The sequence below is a fragment of the Stegodyphus dumicola genome, chromosome 6 (assembly GCF_044657685.1).
Source record: "Stegodyphus dumicola isolate Sdum_Otavi_A_Nest chromosome 6, ASM4465768v1".
In the NCBI taxonomy this organism is placed as follows: Eukaryota; Metazoa; Arthropoda; class Arachnida; order Araneae; family Eresidae; genus Stegodyphus; species Stegodyphus dumicola.
The window spans coordinates 122,624,650-122,638,029 of NC_140773.1; the positions used below are offsets into that span (position 1 = coordinate 122,624,650).

At 33.1% G+C, this 13,380-nt stretch overlaps 1 protein-coding gene across 2 annotated transcripts in view; it reads right to left on the minus strand.

Annotated features, from left to right (window-relative positions):
- Positions 1-6,428: 6,428 nt before the first annotated feature.
- LOC118187548 (GPALPP motifs-containing protein 1-like) overlaps positions 6,429-13,380 on the minus strand; it is a 48,506-nt gene continuing 41,554 nt past the window's right edge. For both annotated transcript variants that reach the window (XM_085818876.1, XM_035357789.2), the window contains exon 6: positions 6,429-6,600. In XM_085818876.1, coding sequence (XP_085675002.1) covers positions 6,451-6,600 — 150 coding nt within the window. In that variant the 3' untranslated portion in view covers positions 6,429-6,450. The remainder of the gene's footprint in view (positions 6,601-13,380) is intronic.

Genomic DNA, 13,380 nt, shown 5'->3' on the forward strand with positions numbered 1-13,380 from the left:
TATTAAAAGTTTAATGAACTTGTTTTAATTGGTATATCAAAACTTAACTAAATACTGGCTAAAGTATGGAAAATTAGAAGAAGAAGATTAAAATCTTCACTCAATTCGGGCTATAAATGAGACTTTTGAAAAGAGTTGACCCTTTATTAGTAAAAGGAAAGAATCCAGTATTGATTAAATATACATATTTACAAAATATTTACAATAAAAATTTACAATAATTTCTCTACTCTTTTATATCCTTCATTACCTTCCAGTTAAGGTTTAAGGTAATGTTATCATATCCAAAAGAGCCATATATATATATATATATATATATATATATATATGTACAGTACAAATTCCGAGATCCGGACATCCAATATCTAGAATGATCTAAAATCCGGACCTCAAAGCCACCACCAACCAATTTTTTAGGGTTTTTTTGGAGGAAAGGTGTATGCTTTACGCATGCGCATTAGATTTTTTTCCTCATCATAAAAAAATATGCCGGAAATCCCGATTATTAATCTCAGTTTGGCGCTAAATAAAATATCTCATTATTGAAGAAATAATTATTTTAGCATAAATTTGTGTGATTAGTAACTTGACTCCATAGCTGCGTATCTGCTTGGCATAATCTCAAACCGAAACATTTGTTAATTTTACAGCAACTAATATTTTATATCCTTGATGCCAAAATCACGAATCATTATTTATTGTATTTTGCTTTCATCACCGCATGTTTATTAACGGATGACAACTTGAGTGATGACTCATGCAGCCAAATAACAGAGTATTATCCGATTACAGATTTAAGTTTAATGCGCTAAAATGTTGACAACGGGAGATTTAACAGAAATTTCTTTCCTTATGCTAAAAATAGATTTTGTTAATGATACTCATAGGACAAATGATTATATTTAGTGCTATTTGAATTAAGAATAACTGATTTGTTATTCACATAAAGCCAGAACCAGCGCCAGAGCTTGCATGGCCGCACCAGGCATCAGAATTTAAGGAAGTTAAACAGAAGTTTTTCATTGCGATGACAATGCCCCAATCATCAATCAATTAACAGAGGGCGAAATCTGTAGTATTGTTCTAAATCCAGAAAATACAGCTACCGATAGTGAAGAAAGTAACAGAGAGGTTACTGAACAAGAAAAAATTTTGATTGACAAGTTATTCGGAATTCTTGACACAGCAATTACAGGACTTGAACAATGGAACTTAATAACTCAACAAGAAATTACATGTCTATAGTATTAGTCTAAAGTATTAGCAGAGAAAACAAATCAAACAACTCACATTGAAAGAAATGTTTAATAAAGTAAACATATAAATATTAAGCTCTTTTCTTTTGTAAATTTTGATTTCTTTAAATCATAAATGCTTCATTATTTCATAAATCACGATTTCATATTTTTAACTTTATAATTTCTATGTGCCATCTAAGTAGATTTAAAATTATCTAATACCCGGAAAAATCTCAAATCTTTGATAGCCGAAGTCCCGACCTCGGACTTTGTACTGTATAAATATATATATATATATATATATAAAATACGAAATGTATATTTTCAGTTAAACTTCTACCCAATAACTTTAGAATTTCATGAAAGTTAATTTTGATTTTAGTTAATTCAGGAAAATTAGTTTCAATTAGTTGTTTTCAGCTTTAAAAATATTAAAAATTTTTTAATTAGTTAGTTGTTTTCAACTAATAATTGTATCGCCATTAGCAAAAATAATGCATTACTATCAACAGCATAGGATTAAACCAAATACTTAATTGTCTATTGAAGCTTCAAAACGTATTTCCGAACTAAACTTTTTCTCGGCTAGCGTTAACGAATTTGCCCTTGGCGACCTAAAATCGAAATGGATCCATCAGATTTCTCGCGAAATCGATAACAGACCCTCTGCAGAAATAAACTCATAATCCCGATATTTCATACATATAGTATGTGCAAAAGAGAATAAACTCCATAGAAGGTGATAAAAAATTAATTTATGGCTTAATTGAAACAAACACAGAAATTATGCTAACCAAAACCGTGTAAAAACAAATTGAAATGATAAAACGAAACTTAATTTTCATGTGAATTTTCAGCGCTGACTCTCCCATTATAGAAATTTCAATTTGTTTCAGACAAAGACCACATTTAGCTTTATAAGGATTGTCATCCATCAATATCCAGTCTTTGTAGTCAGCTTGATGAAGCCACAGTTTATTGAAAATGCACTTTCCAGGCATCTCGTTCCTATTGGCGTCGGAAGGGTTGTGGCCTTCCAGGTTGGGATTGCTCAATTTTGGCAAATATTTTCAGAATCCCCCCCCCCTTTTTTTTTCTCGAGCACCTTCATCATCACTTTCGCCTCTTAAAGAACTTCCGGCTTCACGCTTTCGTCACAATCTGCCTAAATTTATGGATAACACCTGTTTCGAAAGATTGGGTGAATAGCCAATCAGACACCAATACTTTTGTTCAGGTAGGTAATATTTTTTTTTTTTTTTTTTTTTTTTTTTTTTATCGTTTGCAACGCAAATCCGCCAACAGATTAATTAAGAGCCGTGCAATTTTAATTCCATATTCATGAGAAATTGCAATTCACACATAGAATGGCAATCATTAGAAATGATAAGATATGTCAAATGAGCAAAATTAAGGACCGTTTATTCATTTTAGCCAAAATTAAGGACTTTTAAGGACCAAAAATCGTTTTTGAAAAAATTAAGGACTTTTAAGGACCGTACGAACCCTGTTTGAAAGAGTTCCAAAAACTTGTCCACTGGGTATAATCTCCATAGAATTTAGAAATAGTTAATTTTGGGAGAAGAATAAATTTATTGCTTTCATTTTTAGAAACTTCAGCAGTTTCGTTTTCATTACAAAACATTCTTAATGAATTCTTTCTGAATTTGTCACTTTATTTAATTCTTTCAATTTTTTTTTTTTTTTTTTTTCTCTAAATTGCCATAACAGCATTTTCTCTTCGTATTCTACAGAAGATAGGACTTGAGTTTCAAATTCATCCGCTGCTTTTACTTTTAAATCATGCTCAATTTGAGCATCTAAATCACTCATTTGTTTTCAATTTCATGATGAACTGATCCAAGTTTTCTTCTAATGTACTTGTACTAATTTCTTCTTTACTTAATTCAGTCTCAATTTTTTTTAGAATCTTGGACACGGTGGTCCTGATAACTTTTCGTTTAGATTTAAATTTAACAACAGACTCTTCTGCCATTGTTCTACTTTACAAATAAGAAAATTTAGCCTTACTTTTGCTGTCTTCGCACACTTAATGTGCTAAATCCAATTTTTTGACAGGTGATGCAACAGCTGTTTAAAAAATTCAAAGGCTGAGAGAAATCAACATCGAATAGCTTTTAAAAATGTAACGTTTAATATTTACATTATATACAGATTATTGATTAAAGCATTCAGTATTGCATTGATCAACCAAGATCTCTAACTTTCACAACTGAAAAATCAAATCATTTAATAGAACCGAAGGTTTCCTAATCAACTAGTGTGCCCAGTATCTATCTATCGAGCTGCTGGTGGTGAGTCTGGAAAGTCAAAAGGCACATCACATTTAACACGAAACACTAGCGCCATCTATTAAATAATCAAAATAATTTCCACATTCTGCATTTTAAATTCATTATATTCTAAATTTTCTAACACAGTTAAATAATTTACAATGCAATAAAAATTATTCTTTGCCCATAATGCATATTTAAAGCAATTTATACTCCTTTTAACTTTGCAGAATTAGGGGAAGCAGTGTCCAATATTCCCTTTGACCTTTCCTAATTGGGCTCATTCTAGGTTTAAATATAACATGTTACACAACACATGTATGTATTTATAATCAAGATAATTAAATCAAAAATGGCAGCAAACTGGCTAACAGGAACATAAATCAAAATTGAAACAAAAGTAGTACTTAGCTAACCTAATTTAATAGAAGCAAAAACAAAGAAAAATAGTGGCAAATTAAAAAACCTAATTTACAGTGAAACAGGGCTTAAATTCATATGGAAACCAAAATAAATTGTGTTCCATTACTTTAATTTTTAATTAATTATTTATTATTAATTTACTTTTTATTTACATATTTTTTGTGAAATTTCTTTACCGAAACTAAAAATAATAAGAAAATTAATACCTTCTTAAATGCATACAGTGGGCTTTTTCAATATAGGCTTTTATCTACATTTGCTTTCATCCATGTGAGTATTTGTTGTGTGGGCAATTAATTCTCCTAGTGGGGTTATCCCCACCACCACCACCACTATTGGTGGGATTTTGTCCTCTGCACTTTCATCTAGTGTCCTTTCTGTATCTGCATTTTTCTTCTATCTGCTCACCACTGTGATCATATTAACCAAATTGTTGACCACAACAAGTGATGTATTTTTTATGTGCTCATATACAAATGGACTTTGGGAAATAAATAACAATATTTGAAAGATAACATTAACTGTGATCACATTAAGCAGTTTGGATTCATTTATTTTAATTATGGCAAAGCACTCCAGAGCTATTTCCTTTGGAGTACCTTTCTATGGGAAGCAGGTTCATATACGTAGCTTATTCGGAAACTAAGTACCGTTTCATTCTAGCGCCGTCGCAGCGCTGTGGTAGGCGTCCCGCGCATGCGTACTAGTCTTTCTTGTTCACTGACTTTCAATTGTCGCCATTTTGGTTGCTCTATGTTGTGTTTTCAGTTTGCTGTGCACATTCAAAATGTTCAAGACAATTAGTTCTCCCGCTGACTGTGAGATTCGTGCCGCGATTAAATTTTTGAACGCGAGGAATTTATCGTCGAGTGACAGAAGTTTACGCTGAATACGCGATAAGTGATGGAATGGTGAGAAAGTGGGTAAGAATGTTTAATGCAGGTCGAACAAATGTCCCCGCCGAGGGTCGGAGTGGTCAGCCTTCTGTTGTCACCGATGATTTGGTAAGAAAAGTTGATAAAGCAATTCGTGAGAACAGACGCTTCACAATGACAACTCTTTCAGAAGCATTTCCACAAATTTCACGTACTGTTTTGTTCGAAATTGTGTCTGACCGCTTGAATTATCCCAAACTGTGTTCCCGATGGGTTCCAAAAATGCTCACTGATGTTCACAAAACAAAGCGACTTGGTAGTGCCCTGACATTTCTCACGCGGTACAGTGATGAGGGAGAAAACTTTTTAAACCCAATTGTGACAGGTGATGAAACTTGGGTGTGTCATTTCACACCAGAATCGAAACAACAATCGATGGAGTGGAGATACACTCATTCTCCGAAAAAACAAAAGTTCAAAGTGACAATGTTATCACAAAAAATCATGTGCTCTGTCTTCTGGGATAGGAAAGGCGTTTTGCTTACTGAATTTCTTCCCAGAGGTGAAACCATTAATGCGGCACGATATTGTGAGACTTTAACAAAACTAAGGCGTGCCATTCAAAACAAGGGAAGAGGAATGCTCGGTAAAGGAATTGTGTTGCTCCATGACAATGCTCAGCCTCATACTGCTGGTGTCACTCAATCGTTAATTCAACAGTTTCATTGGGAGCAGATCGATCACCCACCCTACAGCCCAGACTTGGCGCCGTCCGACTATCACTTGTTCCTGCACATGAAGCGCGAGCTTGGTGGCAAGCGCTTTGGATCTGACGATGACACGAAAAATGCTGTGGAGTCGTGGTTATCGAAACTGGCGGGAAGTTTTTTTGACGATGGTATACAAAAACTGGTCACCCGCTATGACAAGTGTTTGATCATTGGCAGAAACTATGTTGAAAAATAGTTTAAGACATGTATTTTCATGTAAAAATAAAATTTGATTTGAAAAAATTGTTTTACTAGTTTTTTTTTTTTTTTTTTTCAAAACGGTACTTAGTTTTCGAATACGCCTCGTACACATTACACATGGGGAAAACTATGAGAACCTCTATGTAGCCAGCCCGTTCGCCGAGATTTGAACTCTGGACCAATGGGAAAAACTATGAAAAACCTCTATGTAGCCAGCCCATTCGCCGAGATTTGAACTCTGGACCAAACTACTAGTGTTCAGTGACTTTATCACTGGTTGGCCACATTAAGCAAAATCTACAGTGCAATATATTACCTGTACTTAAATTATATCATGTAAGAAACTAGACAAAGTATTAAACCAAAGATCACTGTAAAATGCATTAGTCATCAAAACTATTTCAATAACTCTTTTCGAGTCTTCATACATTTGATATTTTTACAAAACTAATAATCTCAAACACTAATTAAAATGCAGTGTTAACCTTACTATTTAAATAAAGATTTTCATAAAACTCCAAACCATAAATTTAGTTTATAAAAATGTATATTTTCTCCCCTTTTTGTTACCCATGTAAATAATAAACTTAAAATGTCTATTCTAATAGGATTAAAGAAAAAACAACATTGTTGATATTTAATGTTTATGTTACAAATACTGTTTATTGCCAGGTGCAAATCGGGAATTAAGGTACTTTGCTTTGTCTATAACAGAGTCCACTTGTTTCTTGCTGAAATGACGAACTGCAATCTCATCTCTGTCAAAAGCTTTCCTTTCCTTTTTTTCAGATGATTTCTTCTAAAATAGAAAAATTACAGTAATAAAAATAATCGTAAAAGAATATCTCATTATTGAATATTTGATACAACATGGCAAATTCTAAACTGACTTAACAAGCAGACAAAAGTACTTTTATATTTATAAATCAATGCAAAATAAGTAAAAAACTACATGCACAGGTGCTACTATTGAAATATGAAAAAAATTGGATGTTTTCATTCAAAAACCAAGAGTTTCCAGGAAGTTTTCAAACTGTGCAGTAACACTATTTCAAAAGAATAACCTGACTTAAACTCACTTTATAATGCATTAAGTTACAGAACTATTTATAATATGATTCTGATATAAAATATAATATATGTAATTATGAATTCTGATGTATATAATATAATTATGTATTCTAAATTTTATGCTTTCTGGTTCATCTCATTTGTAATTTTCTTTTACACTTTTATACTGATAAAATCCCGTACCCAGATAGATTCAGGAAGAATTCAGAGTAGAGAAGGACTTTTATTTATCAAAGTACTTTTAAATTCAATAAAATGTAATTCACTGAGTGAAATTAATGAAAATGCTACGTAGATCAGTGGTTTCAGTCTGTGCACTTCCCAGTATCTTCTGATCCCTCTATGAAAATAAAAATGAACACTGAATGAAATTAAAGGATAAAAAACAAAAAGTAAAATCAAAATTAAAAAAAAATTAAAAATTCTGAAAGTGAAAGTTCACCACGTTGAATTTTGCATCTCATTTACCAGATGATGCTTAGCCATTCATTGGAACTGCATATTCAAGAAACTTCTTACCCATTTTTAATCCTTTTAGAATTCTTGGGATCTGACTAAGACTTCCCAAATCTTGACCCTTATAAATACAGATGGCTAGCTGATTTACAATTACTTCAAAGTGATTTCTTTAATAATTTCTTCAATAACATTGTGATTTCTCTCATAAGTTCAGAGATCACTGAGTTCTCTGTTAGGCTTAGTTGTGTAGCTAGTAAATGTTCATTAATAAAGATAATAATAAAAACATAAACTATCTAAAATTGTGACCTCTTAAAAGCAGACTCTGTATACTAATGTCTGAAGAGTACAGAAAATCACCATGAGTTCCTCTTGCTGTACATTGAAGTAAGATGGTTATCTGAAGGAAAACATTGACCTCTTTCATGAAACCACATGCATAAGAAGTAGCATTTTTAATTAACCATAAAGTTGTATTGGCTATGGAATAAAATGATGAAGGTCCAGTATGTAAAATGGTTTATTAGCTGAAATGAATCTGCAAAGAATTTTCTCCTTCCTTACTGTATTCCTTTGTAGTGTAACTGGAAACACGTCCTCTAGCAACAGAGAGAGGTCTGGAGTTCGAACCCCAGAGACAGTACTACTGGCATTTCCTTCTACAAAATAAACCTAACAGATTCTACAAATGGTGACCAAACTAAAATGTGGTGGACAATAATTCATCATCACGATGAATTGACGACTGGGTCTTCTCCACCAAGCTGCCTTTAAGTGGCAGAGAATGCGAAGAATTGTTTCCTTCCTTATCGCATTCAATGACAATGTAATTGGAAGCACATCCGGCTGGCAGTGGGCAGATTTAGAGTCCTGACAAACCCCATTCTTGCTCTGAAATAAGACTTAATAGACTCCACAAATCTACCATTAATATGGAAAAATGCAAAATTGTTTATGAAAACATCAAAGAATCTTTTTTTAAAAGGAAACTGAGGTAATGATTGAAGGGTGTGGTAAAGGAAGATAGTAACTGCATCTTTCTTAAAGAAACTTCTTGAAAGAAAATAACATTAAAATTCTACAAAAAATACAGAAAAATATTTAAATGCATCCTGAAGCTTTGAAAGACTCATCTGAGTCTGGTTTTCCAACAGCTCAAGAGAAGGGGTTTGAATGGGTACAGAATATATTCAGCATGAACAAAAAACTATCCAGTTCAAAATTGTTCTTTTAGCATGTGTAGGAAAGACATGGAAATGCTTCTAATTCTAATCTGTAGGACTGTATGACTAGCTGGACAAAACTTCGCATGTAGGTTCATTTTTTAAGATTAAAAAAAAAAAAATTTTTTTTGCAGACTTTGCTTATTTTCCAAGTCTCAGTAATGTAAACGATATATATGCCAAATTTCAAGAAGACTGGATAATATTTAGAGATTGCACACTTTGATCAGTTTTGCAAAAGTATGTAAAAATATGATTTTTCAATGTTAATTATTTTCATTGAGAAGACTAGAAATAAAAATAATTAAATAATATTAAAACTAGAAGCTAAGATTAATAGGTAATATGATAGGCAAAACATGTGTTACATAAATCAACTTTGAATGATGCATATTTTGCTCACTTGGAGAAAACTTTTCTGAGATGCTCGACTACCCTCAACAAGAACTTTTTTTTTTTTTTGGTTCATCCCTGACCGATTTGTTAAAGCTTTTTATCAGAGCAATTACTCTTCCTGCGATATCATTGAGCACAATAACAGCATTTATGTGGCTACTTAGAGAATCACTGCAGTATTCGGTCACATCGTGGTTTCCAAACAATTCAAAGAACATCTTTGTTTTATTAGTAGCAAAATGGTTCAAGTCTTGACCTCCCAAAACATGGTTTTACCTTATGATCATCATTTCCTTTCTCTCTCTCTCTCTCTCTCTTTTTTTTTATGTCTGGTTTCTAAATTTTTGGTTATATTTCCTTTATCAGCCTGAGTAATACATTCATCCAAGAAAAATAATCCTACATTTGTGTCTGACAGATACCAAAGATGTCTCTTCACAACTGTGAGAGCACTTTTTTTTACCTCTGCATCTGTGTGTTCAGAAGCTTTAGTATATCCAAATTATTCTTTAATCAAATCTCTTTTACAACTGCCTCATGCCAAAACTGAACACACACATAGACTTCAACCTGCAGCAGAACTTGTCAGTAGTCAACGCGCGAACGACATTTTCACAACTTTGAAAATGCACGTGTAACGCATGTTGTAATTAACCATTCATTAATTTTAAATTAATAATTGTAATCAATTTTGTTACATTTAAAATCCACATGCATATAAAACTGAATAATTAAAAATTATATGTACTTGTAAAGTATATGCACATTTAATTAGAAATTTTCATTTAACTCCTCACACACGTATATCACTAAATCTACTATTATATGAAAAAAGAAAGTATTTTAAATCACTACTAATCAGAAAAAAATCAGAATGCATAAATCATATATCTTTTTTCTGGATTTGCTTTCTGCAGGGAAATAAAATTTAAATAACCAAGAGTAATACATATTAGTATTAAAAAAATACTTACAATTTACAAATGCGAAGATTTATATGTAGCATGCTTAGCAAGCTTAAGTTCTGATTTTGAGAATTTTTTTTTTTTTATATATAACACAGTTCTTCATTTGCCTGCATACTTATTTTTTCAATCAAAACTGCTTCGAGAGTTTTAAGACCTAAATTTGGTCGAAATTCAGTCTGATTTTTTTTAACAATAGAAAAAATTCTTTCGCAAGCAGCATTTGAATGAGGTATTATTAAGAAAGCAAGCATTACAGTAGGCAATACTTTGTATTTAATACACCCATTTATATTTTTTAATTTGGCAATTTCTCCGCATGCTATATCAATACGCAAATCTACAATTTCTTTCAAATCATCTACTTGATACATGGAAAATACAATTTCCACTTGATTAAGATATTTTTCATCAATAATGGATGGAAAAGTATTTATCAAGTAAAGAACAGATGAAAATGAAACTTCAGTCCTCAAGTTGATGTCAGCAACTTCAGCATGTTTTAGAAATGGATCACTTAGTGGAAAGTTATCTATTATATATGAACATGCAGTTACAAAAAAAGCTCACACAGAATTGAAAAATGATTTTACTTCACTTTCATTCAACTTGGCATTTCTAAAATATAGTCTTGTTTCCACACCAATCACTAAATTTTCATTTTCTTTTTGATTATTCAAATACTTTTGAAATTAAAGAGATGTAGAGTAAAATCTTCATTTTCTTTAGAAATTACTGATGGTTTTACGAATCTAACAAATAAATTCGTTAAAAGTTCAACAAGTTCTCTTCTCAACTTATGTATATAAGGAGCTTGTTGTTGCAAATTAATATTTACTGTTATAAACAAAGTATTTTTCAAAAATAACAAGTACAATTTGGTGGTAGGTGATTGTAACATTCTTTTAATGTTCTGCAATCTCTTTCCTTCATTCTCACTGTTATCTGGTTGATCTCCAAAAAATTTATCACAGCATCCCACTGTTCCAAAATCCTTGTTATAGATTCTAAAAGAGACAACCAACTCGTACTGCAATATTTCAAAATTTTATGAGATTCTACATTCTGTCCCAAAATTTGTTGAGCAACTTTGAAGCTATGGCTTCCGTTTCGAACTTTTCTCCAAATAAAAATATATATCTACAATACACTCCCGATTATCTGCGGAACTGGGTTGTGCGGCCGCCGCGGATAATCCGAAAAAAGCTAAAAACGGGTAAAGAAAAAACAGTCATTCCAACTTTGAAAAATCGTTTTAAAAAAATAAAACGTAAAATAAACAGCAGAAAATGTTTAACTAATGCTTAATATCTCAGTATATCACTCAAAACTAACCTAAAATGCATTTTGTTAATGAAAACAGAAAAGTGCTTTGTATACTTATGAGAGGTGTCAAAGATACACAGAAAACTTAATACATATGTACTGTTTTAATACTGTAATGTATTATGTAATTACAAAAGCATAACTGTAAAACATTTTGAAGAAATCAGTCATTTGTGTTTGCTTCTTGCTTTGGAGGCATTTTCTCTTGATCCGAGATTGCATTTTTGATAGCATAATTTTCTCGGCCAACTCCTTGTCGCCTTGTTCTTCCAAACAGCTCAGCAATCCGTCGACTTGTTGCAAAGCTGCTTCATGAGTCTTCCACATCTGCACAGTGGGCGCTTCTTCGCCTTCACTTCGCTGTCCTTCATTCTCGGTCTCTCCCCTTGCTTTCTTCACAATTTCATCATCTGTCAAGCATTCGAAGCCAGGTTCGTAGACGTCACACTCCAACCATTCATTAATGTTTTCAGCATCGACGTTCTCACCACCCAGAACTGTTTTCACCATATCCGCAAGAGTTGCTGTGGGCGTGTCTACATCTTCATTCTCTTCTTCACAACTCAAAGGGGTTAGATTTTTGTTGGCTTCAACATTAGGCATGAGTATTCTCCATGATTTTATGAGGGTTGACGGTTTGACTGAGTCCCATGCAGATGCAATATCGTAGATACTGTCCAAGATTGTGTAGTGTTTCCAAAATTCTCTCAGATCATAACCCTCTTCAATTTTGGTCATTAGTAGCTTGGTTCCGTATGTTCTCTTCATTGTTGGACTCTTTGTTCCATGGGTTGGATTAGCACAGTAAAGTTTGGGGGGAGAAACTTTCCAAAAATTTTTCCATCAGAAGACTTCAGCACGCTTGTTGCTGGATGAGAAGGAGCATTGTCGATCAATAGCACAGCTTTTTCAGGCAGGTTTTTCGATTTAAGATTTTTACGCACTTGAAGAACAAAGATGTTTTTGAACCATTCTTGAAAAATGTTTCGGTGCATCCATCCTTTTTTTGGTTAAAGTAATCAACGGGCAAATTTTCTATCCTTATGCCTTTGAAAGATCTCGGGTTTTTTTGACTTTCCAACGACAACAAGTCTAAGTTTATGTCCACAGGTAGCATTACTGCAAGACATGATTTTCTTTCCTTGCTGCTTTTGTGACCCGCCACTTTACTTTCATTTTCAAATGCTAAAATGTGAGTGGGAAGATATTTCCACAAAAGTAGCAATTCGTCGGCATTGTAAATTTGTTCAGAAGATAGCTCTTCTTTTAAAACATATTCTTCAAATTCTTGGTGCAAATCGTCGGCTGCTTGTTGGTCACCACTAAGTTTCTCCCCATGAAGTCCAATTTCTCGAATTCCATGTTGCTGCTTACTCTTAAAACGAGTCAACCAGCCAGAAGACGCATCAAAATTTCCTTTCAGGCCTAACAACTCAAAACCGGTTTTTGCCTTCGCCGCAATGATAGGACCATTTACAGTACCCTCTTTTTGAACTTGAGCTAACCACTTTGTCAATGCCGTGTATAGCTAGCTCATCAAAGGTAGAACCCTTCATAGTTTTTCGCGTTTTCATTGCGGAAGCACTGTCCGACATTGATGCAAAGTTCACCAGTTTGTCTTTTTGCTTTAGAATGTCACGCACTGTTGTTTCCGCAATTCCGTAATCCAATTCCATCTGCTGCCCTGCAGCGCTGTTTAATACTTTAAAAATTAATTATAGTTTTTGCGCAATCGTCAACACAACATTCTTTCATTTTCCTGACATTTTAAATTGATAATGAAAAACACAAAACCAAATGCACAAGAACTGAACACAATAAAAGATAAGAAATTAACTCGGACCGGTTCGCAAACACTATGAGGCTTAAACTAACAATGGCGAGTGGAAAGAAGTGGACGTGTCAGTAAGATTAAGACGAGAGAGGGCGGTGGAGCGGGCACTGCAAGGGTGAGTAAGAAATCACTTATTCATCAGAGTTGGCCGAGGGAAAGGTTCCAAGAAGGCCTGGGATATTTTTGCTACAAATAAGCACGATGTTAGAAAAATTTAATGTTTCGCTCAGTTTTATGAACATTTTTATTTTCTTTGCTTTACGCTCGAAAAAAAAAATAATAATAATTGTGCGGCAGGCGCGGAT